The 17,620-nt window shown below is 47.0% G+C and overlaps 2 protein-coding genes across 10 annotated transcripts in view; one reads left to right on the top strand and one right to left on the bottom strand.

The window, feature by feature from the left end:
- The window catches only part of DUSP16 (dual specificity phosphatase 16), a 170,690-nt gene extending 162,053 nt beyond the window's left edge, over positions 1–8,637 (top strand). For all 8 annotated transcript variants that reach the window (XM_078075627.1, XM_036112037.2, XM_078075622.1 and 5 more), the window contains 2 exons: positions 4,562–4,685; positions 6,510–8,637. In XM_078075627.1, coding sequence (XP_077931753.1) covers positions 4,562–4,685; positions 6,510–7,695 — 1,310 coding nt within the window. In that variant the 3' untranslated portion in view covers positions 7,696–8,637. The remainder of the gene's footprint in view (positions 1–4,561; positions 4,686–6,509) is intronic.
- A 7,845-nt stretch (positions 8,638–16,482) lies between these two features.
- The window catches only part of BORCS5 (BLOC-1 related complex subunit 5), a 101,821-nt gene continuing 100,683 nt past the window's right edge, over positions 16,483–17,620 (bottom strand). For both annotated transcript variants that reach the window (XM_078075621.1, XM_036076233.2), the window contains exon 4: positions 16,483–17,206. In XM_078075621.1, the coding sequence (XP_077931747.1) occupies positions 16,976–17,206 (231 nt within the window). In that variant the 3' untranslated portion in view covers positions 16,483–16,975. The remainder of the gene's footprint in view (positions 17,207–17,620) is intronic.

The following is a 17,620-nucleotide window of genomic DNA, read 5'->3' as shown; positions in this document are numbered from 1 at the left end:
TGTGGCGCCTCAGGATCAGGTCTTCTGTGGTAAACTGGTGATGTGTATTTGAAATGTAGTTTTAGTGGAGAGTGGCTGAACAGGGGAGATACGCTGTTCGCTCTTGAGCAGCATGATGAGCTTCACTTCTGATGTTCCATGTGAGAAGTTTTTGATGTTTTCTTCATCTAGTCACAGAAGCGTGTGCATTCTACCCCATAATTAATTACTCTGAATTCGTTACTGTAATTAAAAAAGAACTAGTTCCTTTTAAAATGTGAAATTAAGTACATTAAGCCCTTCAACTATACCTTTTCATCTGTGAGAGGAATTTCTAGATAATGCTTTTGGAACTTTGAGTAATTCCAAAACAGTTCTCCCTTTTTTTTTTTCCTTCAAGATTCCAGATTGCCAAAAGTTTTCATCTTTAATTAGGATGCATTCTTTGAAACATCAGAAGATAAAAGGCTTTAGAGAAGATAATTCACATTATAATATTCACAAACAGAACTCCCAAATGAATCACCCCCACCGTTGTATTTCTAGGAAGTATTCAGTGTATCATTCAGTTTTTGCCTCTTTAGAAGGTAACACTTACAGTTAATGTTCCTATTGCATGTCCTGTCAATCCAAAGACATTTGGCTCTAGATTCAGCTAAAAGTGCAATTTCAGGATCTATTTAGAAGAGAACTCATCATAATGTCTGAGCTTTAGGAGGGTTAGCAGAAAAGAGAGAATATGAATAACTTTGCCCCAGCTTGCTTGCTTCTCTCCTGAGAGATATTGGGGTCATCCTGCCACTTAATTCAGACAGAAGGAATTTACCATGTTTCAGCTTGGTTAAGCACACCCAAATGCTATTCTAATTTATTAGTAATATCTGAAAATATTTATACTTCCCAGTATTTCACTTGCTCGTCCCTGTTTACTAGAGTCACCGTTCCCCCACCCCTCCAGGTAATTCAGGGCGTCCAGCGGGGTCACGGTGGTTGCTGGCCTCTGCCGTGCTCTCTGCCGTGGTCCGTCCTGTCAGGGCGCGCAGTGGGAAGACTGCCCCCGTACCAGGGCTGAGTGACTTGCAGGCTTGTGGGGGTTTTGTCTTTTTATTACTGAGATAAATTTCAAGTAAGTTTCTGGGTTTGTTGGAAGGACTCAGGTGTTCTGGAGTTTTGTCTTTATTTTTAGTTCACACGGGCAGCAGTGAGCTGGGGTTGCCTGGGACTGCGGGACACTCTCGAGATGCCCGGTCCCGGCTGGCTGCCCCTCCGGCCCTCTCCCTCCTCACCCTACCCTCGGCTCCTGCCCCGCCTCTTGGGTTTGCGCTCAGGCCGCACGGGGGGGTGACTCAGGGCAGGTACTTTGGAGCCAAACTGTATTTGGGCCCTGCCTTCCTTGGTTACTAGTTAAGTGATTTGGGGTAAGTTTCTCCGTTTCCTGACCTGGAAACTGAAGATGGTGTGTGTACTTTAGAGGGATATTGTGAGGATTAAAATAGATAACGGATGGAGAATACCTTGCAAAGTGCCTAATTCATAATTGGTTCTTTAGTAGTTTTACAAATGATCATCTGAGAAGTTCTTTTGGTTTTCCTTAGAGCTGTCCTCAGTGAGCTCAATTATTGCTTCTTTATTTTTGGCCTTTATAACGTCTCATCCTCACTGGCTCCCCCTTACCTTTTTCGTTTGTTATCCTCTCTGCCCCTTTTTGTCCTAGATTTTTATTCCTGAACTGCTGTAGTGACAGCCTGCCTTTCTTCTTTCCACTTGTCACCGTCAGTGCTTTTGCTGTTCCCTGTTCAGCAACCTGCGGTCCTTAGCCTAATGTTCCCAGACCCTGCAGCACCTGCTCCCCACCTTTGACACCTCCTTTCTGGTGACCCCCCTGCCCCACGACATGTGTGCCACAGCCACCTGTTGGGTCCCCCTGCACGGCCGCCTCGCACACCTTTCCCTTCTCTTTGCCAGGTCCCTGGGCATGTGACCTCCTTTGCTTTAAGACTCCCTTTGGCACTCATTTCTCCCAAGAGCAGAACCCCAATCCAATGTAATACTTTTTTTTTTTTTTTAAGATTTATTTATTTATTTTAGAGAGAGCCTGCACGCATGGGGTGGGGAGGGGTGCAGCAGAGGGAGAGAGAGAGAATCCCGCCGAGCGCTGAGCCTACGGGGCTTGATCCCACAACTCTGAGATCATGACCTGAGCTAAAATCAAGACTGAGCCACCCAGGCGCCCCTCAGATTTCTAAAATACATCCTCAAAAGTGTCGTGATTGTAAAAGCAACGTAAGTACAATGCAGAATATTCGAGAAAGAGAAAAGGAAACCTATAACCTCAACATCCTAACACGTCTGTTATCATCATTGTTTTATTTCCTTCCAACCCTTTTCACATTTTTTATAAAGATTGCTTTTTAAAGGTATGTATTAGCCAGCCAGCCAGTATGTACTGGGTGCATAATATATGCCCAGTGTGAAGCCCTCTGAGGTAGAAGCAAGATCCTCCTAAGTCCTTATAGTCTTGTTTTGAGATAACTATTTTAAATAATTGAGAGAATATTGTCAACATTTAAAAAAAATTTGAGGGGCGCCTGGGTGGCTCAGTCGTTCAGCGTCTTGACTCTTGATTTCGGCTCAGGTCATGATCTCAGGGTCGTGAGATGGAGCCCCATCAGGCTCTGTGCTGGGCATGGAGCCTGCTTAAGGTTCTCCCTCTCCCCCACCCCACCTCCCCTCCAACTCCCCGCTGCTCCACCCCTCCACTTGAGTGCACACACACTCTCTAACTAAAAAATAAAGTTTAAAAAATTGAAACCCAGCCTACTTCCAATAAGAATTTAAAGCAGCTTACAGTATGAGACTGGGATCAAAAGATACACACATTACACACATACACATTAAAACAGGATCAAAGGGCAAGAACCAAGTAATATGGGGCTAGAAAAGGTACAGTAAAATCTGAATTACAGTTACCTATTGAAATTGAGTAAAAAATCTCAGCTTTGAGCTTCTTAGCAGCCTAGGCAAAAGGGGAAATACTAAGATTAGTGTAGGCTGACGACTGTATAGTTGAGAAAAGGAAGAGAACGGTACGGGCCCAGGAAGGCATGGCACTTTATGTACGTGGGTTTATATATTATCACGTTGTATATTACATATTTCTTTGTTTCAAGAAGAATTTATATTCATTTGTTACTGTTTCATTGTGTTTGACTTCACTACCTAGAGGAAAGTTGCTTATTCATATACTATCCAAAAGTCCTATGTGTTTTGTACACAATGAATAATAAATCATCTACATTAGGAATTTGTAATACTTACAACAGAAGCAGTGAGACTGGAGTGGCCTCGTATTATTATTCAGCTGCCAGAGCAGATTCCCAGGATATCTGTTAATTACAGGAACTGTAATACAAGGTTTGGTAACTTTTGCTGGTGTCAGCTAAAGCAGGAGTGAAAAGGGAAGAATTGAGCCCCGTGGCAGTGGCTCACCGGTAAGCACGCATGTCGTCGTTTAGAACGGAGGCGGTCCTGGTACCGGCAAAATGTTAGTAGCTTCCAGGCAGCGTGGGGCAACTTACTCCTACAAGTAACTTGTAAAGCCCCTCGACAGGGAAAGATGGCAGCACTGTTGGGTTGAATGTTCTTGGTTCTAACAAAGTGTCCAAAAGTCCTGCCATGTCATGTGGAATAGACATGATGCAGTCAGGAACTCCTGGATATCCAGAAAAGGTTCAAGTTCCCTTGGTCCTTGCTAACGTGAGCTGCTAAACCCGATTCATAGCATATACGTGGTTTTCTTCTTAAATTTAGCAAATAAAGTCGAGCCACTTTATGACGTACAGAAAAGTCAAAACAGGAAACTATAGGAAGATAGGGTCTGTGAGTCAGCATTTTAAAAGTAGCTTGACCTGGCATCTTCTTGCTTTCTGATGCGATATGGTGATGAAGTCCACCCTCCTGCTTTTTCAATTAGTGATGTATGTCACATATGTTTGAAATGAGAAAGTATTTTTTAAAATTTCATACCTCCTATATGTAGCAAATCATTATACTGAAATACAATGTTACAAGTCAGTTATATCTCAAAACTGAAAATTCTGTCTAAACAAAAAAAAGTTTACTCTTCCTAACCAGAAAAAAGTTGAAGTGCCAGACAACATGGGTAAACAAAATACTAGCTACATCTTCGGATTTGAGAGGTTATTTTCTTTACGCTTCTCTGTATTCTGCAGTTTTCCACACTAAACAAGTAGAATCATGTCATCATAATGTAGGATTTATACCCAGGGAAAGTTATTAAAATGAAAAAATAATGTAAAAAAAAAGCCCACTGGGAAATGCACTAAGAAGTGAGCTTGAGTTAGGGAGTCGTTGCTGACTAACACGTCTGGCCCTTCCTTGTCCTGAATGTAAATGGTGGGGAAGTGATCTTCCTTTATCTCCCTAAGAAACTATTGAAAGGAACAGTATGTAAGTAGATGAGATTTTTTGAGTTATCGGATGAAAGGAGGTACATGACCGCAAGATCTCACTGTTGACCACGGTTGTTCTTAGTGACCCTTCTTGAATTTGACTCCCGCAGAGAAAGCCAAGGCCTCCAACGGGCGTGTCCTGGTGCACTGCTTAGCGGGCATCTCTCGCTCAGCCACCATCGCCATCGCCTACATCATGAAGAGGATGGACATGTCCTTAGACGAAGCTTACAGGTGAGGGCCGGCACGTGTCTTGTGCAACGGGCTTTTCATTTGACCTGAAGGGTGAGGAGGGCAGGTACCCAAATTAAAGCAAATCAGGACTGTTCTAGTTACATGCCTTACAGGTGACTGGATTTTTAAATGGTTTTTCAAAGACCAGAGAAGAATGCACTTTTGTAAGTTAGCATGAATTCCACCTGAACATGTGTCAGATTCCTCCTCGGCTACTTTTTAATTTTGATGAACAACGAATCTGAACAGATCACCATCCTATTTAGTAAGTTTATATCTTTTCCTAGTTGGGGAAGTACATATGAGGAAAAAAGCTCCAGCAGAATACCCATTACAGAATTCCTCCTTCTGCTTCAAGCTTTGTGCCTCTGTCACTGTGAGGAAAAAGCCAAGAGCAAATAACTGTCAAAATCGGTTCACCGAGTAAAATGTCCTACATTCTAGAGTTGTCCAGATTTCTGCATTTTGACTGGGTTGCTCCCCTGACCCTTGGGCCAAGTGGAGGGCAGGCAAGTGGCAGGCATGCACGGGACCGGAGTTTGTGCAGTGGGTGATCAGAGGCCCCTGGGTGCTTAGTGGGTAGAGGCGGGTGGTTTCCAGGTGATAAAGAGCCAGTACGTACAGATGTAGGAAGCAGGCCTGTTGTAACAATTGGACTTCTTTCTCAAGTTGGAAGATCTGGAAGGAAATGAGCTACCTGAGCAGCTTCTCATTCGAGGAGCGAGCCTGGAGAAGGGTCCTGCCTTGGTCTGCATCAGTTCCCTTGTCCCCCAGTCAGGCTTTTCTCCCTACAGGTCTTCCGACACCATGTAGAAACCGGAAGGAAAGGCACTCTTCTGTCATGTTACCAAGTCTTAGTATGCGGACCCTACGTTTATACTTGTTATCGTGGGGCCAGATGTTTCTGGCTTCATTACTTTGCTTTAGGTTACTTGATTTCCAAGGAGTTTGTGATTTTTCTCCTTCCATATTCAAATGCAAATCTTCAGTGTAGTTGCACTCCTGCATCTTCTGAGGAGTGTCCATGAAGGTCAGGGGCCACTGAAGAATTTGTCTACTATCTCTAAGAGTCTGTGTTTCCACAATCAGATATAAAAGCTATTTATTACTAGTTTTTACCCCTTGATGATTCTTTTTTACACAGTGTTTACAAAAGTGGACCCAGACATTAGGCCTGGTTTTGAATCCCAGCTGTGTGATTTTGGGCAAGTCACTTAAGTAAGGACTTTGTGTCCCTTCTATGATGGGGGTAATCCACCCACCTGACACGGGGTAGGTTTGGGGACTGAATGAGATAATACTCTGTCTAATGCATTAGCCCAGTGCTTAGCACACTCAGGCCACTCGAGTGTGTGCTTTGGTGCTCTGGTCATCTGATAACCTCCTTTTCTGGTCATTAATTAAAACATGAAATGTTCTGAGGAAGTGACTGTGGGGACTTTGAGAGGCACGATACTGGGAAAGCTGTGGAGAGTGGCTGTTACCCTGTATGTCTGATGGTGGCACCAGCGCGGGGGTTGGGGGGGTGAGGCCCCGGGGGTGAGCACAGAATCCTCGCTTGCCAGTTGCATTGGAAACTCTGGGTCCTTGAAAATAAGAAGGCTAAAACTAGAGCTTTGGGGGCCTGGCCCTTCTCTTTCTAGCATGCTCCAGGGACATGTTGTATGTCTCCCTGAACTTTCATACCAGTCATCTTCCATAGGTATTTACGGGAGGCTCTAATAATTCCTTATTTATTCACTTAATATTTCTATTTTCTAGCTGTTTTTAAGATAAAGTGTAGTTGCAAAAGTCAAGATTTTTGTGTCTTTCCTCTCTACATAGATTTGTGAAAGAAAAAAGGCCTACTATCTCTCCAAACTTCAATTTTCTGGGCCAACTCCTGGACTATGAGAAGAAGATTAAGAACCCGACTGGCGCATCAGGGCCAAAGAGCAAACTCAAGCTGCTGCACCTGGAGAAGCCGAACGAACCTGTCCCCGTGGTCTCCGAGGGTGGACAGAAGAGCGCGATGTGCCTCGGTCCACCCTGGGCCAACTCTGCTACCTCAGAGGCGGCAGGGCAAGGGCCCGCGCCCCCGGCCAGCGCGCCCAGCGCGCCCAGCACGCAGCCCTCGCTGGTGGAGGACGGGCCGCTGGTCCAGGCGCTCAGCGGGCTCCACCTGCCCTCGGGCAAGCTCGAAGACAGCAGTAAGCTCAAGCGCTCCTTCTCTCTGGACATCAAATCCGTCTCGTACTCAGCCAGCGTGGCGGCCTCCTTGCATGGTTTCTCCTCCTCAGAAGACGCTCTGGAATACTACAAACCTTCCACGACTCTGGAGGGGACCAGCAAGCTCTGCCAATTCTCCCCGGTTGAGGAAGTATCGGAGCAGAGCCCGGAAAGCAGCCCAGGTAAGGAGGAAGCCAGCCTCCCCAAGAAGCCTCAGCCGGCCAGGCCTTCCGATGGCCAGGGCAAGCGAGTGCACTCAGTTCGACCCGGCGTCGGCGGGACCGGCCCGCGGCCCCTCTGCTCGCCGCTGCACCGGAGCGGGAGCGTGGAGGACAACTGCCATCCCAGCTTCCTTCTTGGCCTGGCCACCAGCCAGCAACCCCTCGCCAAGTCTGCCGCCGGCCTGGGCCTCAAGGGCTGGCACTCGGATATCTTGGCTCCCCAGACCTCCGCCCCTTCCTTGCCCAACAGCTGGTATTTTGCCACGGAGCCCTCTCACTTCTACTCGGCCTCGGCCGTCTACGGGGGCAGCGCCAGCTACTCGGCCTACAGCTGCAGCCAGCTGCCCACCTGCGGCGACCAGGGCTACTCCGTGCGCAGGCGGCAGAAGCCAAGTGACCGAGCCGACTCCCGGCGGAGCTGGCACGAAGAGAGCCCCTTCGAAAAGCAGTTCAAACGCAGAAGCTGCCAGATGGAATTTGGTGAGAGCATCATGTCGGAGAACAGGTCACGGGAAGAACTGGGCAAAGTGGGCAGCCAGTCCAGCTTTTCAGGCAGCATGGAAATCATTGAGGTCTCCTGAGAAGGAAGACACTTGGGACTTCTATGGACAATATTTCTCTTGTTCACAAAAAAAAAAAAAATATTCCCTGTAAATCTGAAATATATATATGTACATACATATATATTTTTGGAAAATGGAGCTATGGTGTAAAAGCAAAAGATGGATCAACACAGCTGTTCTCTCAACGTCTGCACTTGAGAGATCAGCTACTCTTTCTCAACAAGAGTGGAAGGGCAGATGCTAGATTTCCTCCTAGACAGATGAAAAATTGTACGCAGCACATTGCACATCCTCTCGTTTTTACTGAATCCAGTTTGATTTGGTGTTGGAGGACAAAATACCCTCCCGTTTCCGTGTTGTGCTACAAGAGATCTCGAGTACTAGTCTCTGTCCGGCCCCTTCCGTAGTGCACCTTAGCGCTGAGACTGAGCCAGCTCGTGGGTTGGGCGGGTAGACCCCATCAGGGACAGAACCTCATGGTAAACGCAAGAGAAACGATCCCATCCAAAGCGGATTCGCACCTCCAAGCTCACGTGGCAGCCGAGCACTGCGAGCCGCATTCTGCTGCACAGACGGTTAGGGGCCTTGCCAAGGTCAACTTCAGAGCAAACCCAGTACCTCAGACTGAAAGTCGGGGCTTTCACCACTACCAAGTCTGGTAGCCTGTCTTCTAGGCATTGTGAATAGGTAGGTAGCTAGTCACACTTTGCAGACCAATTCAGACCGTCTCTGCACAAATTTCCAGGTGGGCCTGGATGGAGGTGGTTAGTTTTTTCTTCTCAGCTTGATGAAGAGAAGGGAAACCATCTAGGAGTCAATTGAATGGCCAGAGATCTGGCCGCATGATGATTTAAGGTAGGTCGGGAGGCTAAACAAGTCTGTCTACCTCCCTCCATGTAAATCAAAGAATTGTTCCAAATGGGCTTGTTAATCCTTTAAATAAAGATGAACTTGGTTGAAGCCAGATGTGAATTTATTTGGGTTGGTAGCAGAACAGCAGTACCTTTAAGTTCTCAGCCAAAGTAGATTTTTTTTTCCATTTCGGTTTCTTTGCACAGATACATTCTGTAAAAACCTAACAGGTAGACTTTTCAAGGAAACTACCAAGAGGGAGAAAAGCTCTGGAAAGAGTAAAGAATTAAAATCGTTAAGGAGAGGCAGGAAACTCCTTTTTCTCAATGGTTTTGTTCCCCTGAGCATGTGATGAGGGAGGTAGTTCTGTAATTTCCTCAGACTTTCCGATTTACTAATAGGGCTGAGAAGCTAGTTCTGTGAGGAGGGTTCAGAATACAACCGTATAGGCAGGTGAGGGGAAGGGGGCAGCATTTTGTTTCGTGTGAGCAGAGTGGAAAGCCACAGCCAAGCTGTTCTCAGAAGCTATCCCCGGCATTTTTTTTAGTAGAAGGGACATATCAAAATGGAGCGGGACCAAGGTGGCCTCTCAGTCTTTGACCTACAATCACTGTATGGAATCAGTCCTGGCAGCTGAAAATAGGAGTCGATTGGAACAAGTACACAAGTGATTAGTACATATCTGCTTTTGAACTTCCTGGCTTGAGTCTTGTCAGTTACAGTATGGTCCTCTTTTGAAGCCTTAATTCACGTCAGCAGCTTTTTTGTGTGTGTGTGGGGGGGTGATGTCATTGTTCTTTACTGTAAGTGTAGCCAGTTGCTGACTCATATCTCAGGTTTTTCTGTGTTCGAGAAATGGATAGTCCTTCGACTAGGATGTGACTTCATGTTTCCTATGATGACTGCTGAAACCAGCACAGAACGAATGACATGATTCAGAACACACTTGCTCGTGATGATTCCGAGCGTCACGTAACATAACTGCTTGTACACAAATAATGTGCTGTGAGCCGGGTGTAAAAGGAAGGCGGGAAGAGAGGACACTGCATAGGGAGCTCGGTGTTACTGTGTGGGAAAAGTTCTATTCAATGAGCCGAGGTAGTTTTTCTACGTACATTTAACTTGGGGATGTAATCAGACATTTCAAGGTGTCACGGAGTCATTTTTGAGGTGTTACGTATACACCAAGCATGGAAGAGCTCACTCCTTCCAGAGTCTGGTCACAACCGTGGAACATTTTTAGGAAGGGAAAGCAAGAGCTCCAGTGTTAAGTATGTCCCAGGCTCCTGGCCATGGTCCCCTTCCCCCCCCGTGACTGTGAGGTAGTCCTGCCCTACAGCCGTCGTCCTGGATTGCACATGTCAGGTACACGGTTCCCGGGCCCAGACTGCCGCAGCGTGGGCGGGTGGGCTGCTCTCTCCATGGAGGCGTAGGGGACGCCCTGGGGTCTGTCAGCGTGACACTGAACGGGGATTTCTAAAGAGCAAAACTAGACTTCGTGTGAGAAAGGCTGGACAATGGTTTAGGACATTTGTAAAGGGAGGTGGAAAGACTGTATAAATGTTTATTATGAATATAGTGTTCTTTTGGAGTAAGATGCTGTTGAATGGTTAAATTGTGCATTTCTCATTTTGATGTTCATGTATGTTAATATGAAATAAAATCAAAACTGGTACCTGTTTATACATAAATGAGAAAGGACCTCTCCTTGCAACTGGTTGGCGGGAAGAGCAACATCCGAGTTGCACAAGGAGGCCGCGGTGGAACCCGTCCCGCTGTTCCCATGTCGAAGGTATCTTAGCTCAAAATAAAGCGCTGAGGGCATCAGACATGGTATGTGCGCCATCAGCCCACGAAACAACGGCGCCTTGGCTAACAGTGCCCGGCTGGCCTCCGTTCTTTAGCGCGTATCCCAGATGCACACTACAGTGGAGAACCCTAGATACGGTAAATATCTGCTGGCTGACTGAATCGAGAATGAGTATAGGGTAGGAAGAAGAGAGACCAGATGCACAGTCATGGCACATTCTAATGGAATATGTAAATGGTTTTATAATTCTTGTAGGAAAAATGGGGACTAGTCCTAGATCTGTTCTCCATCCTTGCCATGTACATCTTCATGACCCTTCTGCTTATATATGACACTAGGAGCTTAGTCTCATCAGTCAGAGAGTTCTGTGCATCAAAGGAATAAGCATTTACCTCCATAAATAAATATGCTTCATAAAAGCATATTACCCTGGAATAACGATGAGAATCACAGGTGACGTCATTTAAGTTGGTTGGGACAGGCTTCCGAGTTGAAGTTAAATTTAAGAAAATTTAAAAGCAAGGATGGTACTGGGTGAGCCAAGACTAGAAGAGCTGCCTTGGCCAGGACCTTGCAAAGAACCGGAGGTGGGCAAGGGGCACAAGAGGAAAGGCAGTGTCGAATACGTCTGCCTCCAGAAACGGAAGGCGGCATGTGCGAGCAGGTGTTCAGTGAGAGGCTTCAGATGAGGAGGTGCAGATCTTGGGAAGTCCTGAAGGTCAAGCCACTTACGACTTAAGTGCACAGATTTGGGGACCTCTTAGAGACCAGTAAGAGCAGGCTAGTGCTGGAGGACTAGTTTGGGTCTGACAATGAAAATTAGAGCAGGGCTCAGGCTAAGGGGAAACAAGGAAGGTAGAGATGGCAAGGGAATGGTGTACATACTGGGAATAGGTGACAAACTTCACCTAAAAGCTGTCCCTGTCATTTTAAATACTGTCTGGTTTTGTTTTCTGACACCACGCAGAAATGTTTTAGATCCAGTAACATTTGTCTAGGTGCTTTTCTCTGAATATTACTTTCCTGCATCTATAAATGGAAGAGGGAAGTGAGTTATTTCTAGCATTCCGTGGGGCCCATTCATCCTTGTACAGCGTAATTATACTCGGTTATATCTTTAAAGTATTGTGAAATCAACTGGAAAATGACATCACTGTCTTGGAAGATGTTTACAAGTCAGTCCCATTGTTGCAGTTTATGTGCACAGGCATCAAATGGGGTTTATGTAAAAACCAGTTTCATTCCTTTGGTTCTAGCTAAAACAGTAAAGCCCGCGGAACCGCTGTCGCACGGGAAATGCAGGCTGTGACCTCGCGGGAGCAGTGTCCCAGGCCAGCAGGGTGGCTTGCAGAGGGTGAGTGCAGCCGTGCTCTGGGTTCTCTCTGCTCAAGGGAATTGCGACAGTTTCAAAGGCTGAAATTAAAGTACTTGGTTCACCAAAGCTTTGAGCATGAATCCTGCTCACTGTACATAATAAAAATAAAGGGTCGCAGTAAGAAGATGCCTTGACTGGTGAAGAAAATGGGAGTCCTTAGTAAATTCCATCAGGCTTTATATCGACACGGATAACGCACAAATTCCTAACAGTAACGGACACGCATCAGCGCACCACAGGAGATGCTGGTTAGACTGGGAAGCAACTAGGTATAGTTGCCAAGAATTTTTATTTTTTTGGTTTGAGGCATGTGAATAAAGAAGTTACCTGGTCACCCTTCCCCTCTGGAATCGGGCCATTTGAATGGAAGCGACACGCCTTGTGTGTGTGCAAGAAATTCAGTGTTCCTTACTGTACGTTAGTCAACAGCAGTGACCTCTCCCCTGGGGCGCTACGCAGCTCTTAACTGAGGAATAGGAGGGCAGGGGAAAGAAGAGCAAATTCTTTCTCTTGGCATGAAGAACAATTTACACCTACGACATCCCCAAGAGGAAAAACTGTCACTTCACTCTACCCTTCGATCTTTAATAGCAACATTTTAAGTAGTTTCCTACTGAGTACTGTATGTCTGGGTTTAAGCTGAGGTATAAACAAATCGGGAAGACAAAATTTCACTCACCCTAGAATCTTAATCCATGTTTGCTCCCAGCTTCCATTGCTGCAGATTCCTGGTTTTGCCTTGGGACTTGGTAAGGGAAATGCCAAAGCTAAGTAAGTTCCACAACTCCACAGAAGCAGGGGCACATGTCAGTCCCCCAGGGCCATTAGTTTATGTAACCTTGAAACAGCATGTTTGGAATACCCATAACGTACCTTCTTCATATGTCGGCGGAAAGAGCAAAGAAATACCCAGAGGAGATTTTAACGAACGAAAAGCCCCACCTCATTCCTTGAGTGCACTCCTGTATCTCAGGCTATGGAGTCCTCAGAATTCACTTCTTCAAATACTCTGCGGAGAATATAAATTACATTCCTAAGAAGGACAGAACATTAAGGGAAACAAAGACATGACATCTGTCAAATTATATAGGCTCTCATGGAATCTACACTCTCACTGGCTCTTAACCCCACAATTCAGTCCCTGTAAACTGACGTGCACACATGACACGGGGTGAAGGCCCGCTTCCACCAACATCCACTTTGAGTCAAACAAGGACACTGCGGTTATAGGGGCCTGTTTGACAGTGTCCGTAATACAGATGCATAGAGCAATAGATTAGCAAAACTGGTGCTCAAAAGAAGGGAGCCACAGGACACTCTAATTTCTAATTAACAAAAAGAAGGAAACAAGCTCTGTTGGGAGCTCAGAACTTAAAGTCACTTCTGAAACGCAGGGCCACTGCTCAGAGACAACAGGTAAAGGTGTTGCCAGAGTCATAGAAGTGGAATCTTGGAGCCGGAAGGGGCCCGAGAGCCCATCCAGACCAGCTCACACACAGGGAGGTGGAAACAGGCTCAGGGAAATGAAGGCATCTGCCAAAGGTCGAGGCTGGAAATCTACAGCCAGGGCCCCCTACAACGCCAGGCTGCCTCTTGGTCCCCGAAGCTCCTAGAGGGTCCAGATAGGTCACCAGGCATTAAGCAACAGAGATTCAGCAGAATGAGCTCTTCAAATAGCACATCACTCAGATTCCCAGAATCTGCCAGAAAATGTAAAAATCTGAGGCCAGAAAGGGCTGGTAGCGCCATGTTACCAGCCAGGGTTCAGTTGGAGCAGAAGCACCAGGAATGACACAGAATCAGGGACGGGGGCGTTAAAGGACTGACTTCGAGCACTTCATTACAGGTGCTGCTAAGAGAGCCCCAGTCGAGCTGTTGCTGGTGCACGTGAAGTCACCGGGCAGGCGGTCGGGAAAGAAGGGATGGCCGGGACGGCTGGAGCCCACGAGCAAGCCGCTGGAACCGGCGTCCGCCTCTCGCCAGGACCCACGCTGGCCTGCCCTCTTCTCGAAGCTGTGGCCTCCTGCCGCAGAGGACCTACAGGAGCAGCTCGATTCGTACCTGGCCCGCGATTTGGAAGAGCCGAAGGCAGGGTTCTGCGGGAGCCAGGGGAGCCGTGAGGCCGGCAGCCGTCCGCAAATGCGAGCCTGAGGTGCAGCAGGGCCTGACGTCTGCGACCTCCAGTGACGGAGCAAAGCTGCAGCTTTCTGTCCACTTCCAAACCTCACGCAGATGGCTCTCGTGGCCAGGCCTAACCAGAAACGAACGGGACTGCAGCAAACAGTCCAGCTCAGCCAAGTTGACGATGTTGCAAAACCACCCCCCACGCCATAACGCACTAGAATTCTTTAAAAAAAATATTGAATTTGCCTATTGTTCTTCTCTGCTTCTACCCAGTAATGAGCAGCCTCGCTACTTAGGACCCAAACGTAAGTTATTCTCATCCTTTTTTTTAAAATTTTTTTTACATTACATCATTAGTTTTTGGTGTAGTGTTCCATGATTCATTGTTTGCGTACAACACCCAGTGCTCCATGCAGAACGTGCCCTCCTTAATACCCATCACCAGGCTAACCCATCCCCCCACCCCCCTCCCCTCCAGAACTCATTTTTTTCCAGTAAGCTCTACACACAACATGGGGCCTGAGCTCAAGAGTCGCATGCTGTACTGACCGGGCCAGCCAGGTGCCCGTCTAACTTCTTTGTAAGCAGAAGAGTTGGCTTTTGAGTTGGGTGGCGAGCTGGCTGGCTGGCTGAGAATGTTCTCATGCCATGGTCGGTCCGCCTTCCTGCCATGCTCACACCATGAACTGCTGAAGCACAGTGAGCAAGCTCCGTCCTCAGTAGGCTTGGTCTGCGTCTCATTTACTTGTTCTGCGCTTTAATTTGTAAATTATACTAAGTGCAGTGATGGTAACAGCACCTGATCCCTGAGCTGTTTTTATAGCTCTTCGTTCTCTGAAAGCTGCAAGCAGAGCTGGGTCTGCACACTCCAGGAACTCAGAAAAAGACAACGAGGGTGATGGCTTTAAAAAGCCACTTCCTGTCAGTCCTGGCAAAGAGAATAGAAGTATTCCTTGTATTATTTTTTCAAAACATAATTTCTGCTGGTTTGAAATTAAAAAAAAAAAAAGAAAAAAACAGTAACGAGCACAGGTGGCACCTAGACTAGCTAAAGCCGATATTAAAACGTATTGTGAAATATTAAAACAGTATAGAAAAATGAAGAACTGCATGAAACAGTGGGGAGAAAGATGAGTGGATGAGAATATAGTTCAGAACTAGCTCCTCAATCATATGGAAATGTGATAACGACAGAAGGGGTTCTGCGCGTCAGCGGAGGGAAGACGCGTCATTCAATAAACGTGGCCACCCTCCCCTCCGTGACATTTGCTAAAATAACCTTAGCTATTAATAGGTTTCTAAGAAACAAAACATCTTTCTGGATTTGTACCCGTGAATAAATTCCTCTAGAAATGGTTTAAGACCCAGTAAAATCCTGACCATCAAAAGGCATTAGAAACACAGCCTTCTTTGACCAGCGCGGCCCAACAAAGGTTAAAGGGCGAGTTCCTCCCTCCCCAGCTTATGGCTTCCGAGCCCCCCATGACTCCCTCAGGCCACTTTATCGCCTCAGGCTGGACATCTCTAGCCCGCCTTCCTAATGGGGAAAGGAAAGCATCAGTCCCCAGGAAGGCAGAAACGCCATGTGAAGGTTGCCCCCTGACGGAGGGGGACGCTGCCTTAGCCTCTTCCCTGGGCTCTGGTGTCCATCTGGTCTTTCCAGCTCAGAGGGATGAACAATCTTGACATTTTTGGGTTGCTCCTTCGAAAATCCTAGAAGCTGGTTTTTTTTTTTTCCCATGTCCGAATTAAAAATTTTTTTCCATTTAGCTTCGAATGCTCAGGTTTCTTCTGTCATCCAGTTGTTTTATGTCCTACGTTTTATCCTGGGTACGAAGAATCTTCCAAAATAGTATGTTTAAAATCTGAGATGAGAATCAGATCAAGTTTACCAGAGAGATGCTAAAGTAAGTGGATCAACTTTAAGGTTATAAATATACCGAAGGCTGTTTCTGACATCGAAAAAACACCTTCTGAAGTTTAGAGGATTTAATAAAGGGAGTGAGGTGAGTCCTGACAGGATGTCCTGGCCCCAGAGGCTTCCCCATTGCCCCAGCTCCTGGTCGCAATGTGCCTGCCTCGATCTGTCCCTCCGTTCTGTTTCTCTGCGTCGTCAGTCTTCTCTTCCCTGGGGACAGTTCTGATGTGCACACTCCTGCACTAAGTACTTCTGTGGTTACTCAGGTGGCTTCCTGTCCTAAACTCCCAGCAGTTCAGCAGGAAACAAGGGCCGGGACCACAGGGCCCTGTTTGTAGTCGGGGCACAATGTTGGGCGCATCAAGTGGGCTCGATACACGCCCGCTGCAGGCATTTCAAAGGCTGCCTAACGCCGCAGGGTTGCCGGGCTAGTAAAATAAATGTGGTTAAAACCTTCTTACAGAAATTGGAGTCTTGCCAGTGCTGATGTAATAAAAACAAACCTAAACCACATCTGCATTAAGGAAACCAGTTATCAGTGGGAGATGAGCCTGATGAGGGTGTTCAAAGGAAGTCCTCAGTCTCCGAGGATGACACACGAGGGACACCATAACCCAGCACACAACAAAAATACCAGTGGTAAGCCCCGGCAGGAACAGGGTGCCCCAGATAAAGACCTGATGTGACGTCAACAGAGTAGGAACAGTAACAACACGGAGACTTAGATTAAATTAGTTCTTTATGTTTACAATTCATAACGTGGAAAGCCTACTGAGTAAAACTTCACGAAGGCATCGAGGACACAGAGCTTCTTAAAACATTTCTCCCCTTCTCTCTGTAGTTTCACTCTGCAAGCTAGACTTGACAATATACACTCTCAATTAAAAAAAAAAATCTAAACAAAATAAAAAGAATTCCCGACACAGTTCTGTAATAAATTCCTAATAATTCAAATGCTCCAACTTCGGTTAGCACCGAGAATTAGTTTGGTTCGTTTTGCAAAGGGAAAAATGCATCAAGGAAAGGGGACAGGCGGGGCAGGATCAGATTTTCAGGCCAGCCGGGCCGCTTCACAGCCCTTCCGGGAGTCCCAGAGCCTCCAAACAGCTTCACGATCCAGTCACCTCCTGGGACTTTGGTTCCAAACGTCCTCAGGGCATTGGCGGTGCCAGGCTCTGTCCCCACAGAACAACAGCCTGGCCGGAGGGGAGACGCAGCTCTAGAGCTTGAGCTCTCGCTCTGGTTTCATGCTGAAGGGCTCCAACCTTTCGCTCTCCGGCAGCATGCTGTTGAGCCGCTCCATCAGGGGCACAGTCTGGTCAATGCCCATCTGTATGCGGCGGAGGATGGCCGACATCTCGTTGACTTTCTGGATCTGCTCCGCGTATTTGGCGTATCTTTTCTGGCGCTCTTGCATGAAGCTGAAGAGAGTTTCTACAGACAAATCCATCTGTAGAGGGAGGAAAGAAGGGAAATACATTAAACCTAGTTGAAGCAAGTCCTCTCCAGAGGACCAGGTGCCCAGCACGAGTCCCACGGGCCAAATGGAAGCTGACCAGCTCAGCGTTGTCAACTGCTGCCCCCCCAGTCATCTTTGGAGGGGGACTCAGAGATGACTGCTTCTGGCTCTGTTTTGGGCATGTGAGCCACTTATACCTTGTTGAGACCCTGATTTTTTTTCCTCTCTCTCTACATAAAGAATCCTGGGCTTGGAAATTAGACTAGCGTTTGAATGTGGCTCTGCCACCTGAGTTGATAATACTTACCCTTTTTTGCACATCTGCAAAAAACAGGGACCTAGGGGCACCTGGGTGGCTCAGTCGGTGAAGCGTCTGCCTTTGGCTCAGGTCATGATCCGGGGTCC

The sequence above is a fragment of the Halichoerus grypus genome, chromosome 6 (assembly GCF_964656455.1).
Source record: "Halichoerus grypus chromosome 6, mHalGry1.hap1.1, whole genome shotgun sequence".
NCBI lineage: Eukaryota > Metazoa > Chordata > Mammalia > Carnivora > Phocidae > Halichoerus > Halichoerus grypus.
The sequence above is the reverse complement of the archived record's forward strand: the minus strand, read 5'-3'. Positions and strand labels throughout refer to the sequence as shown.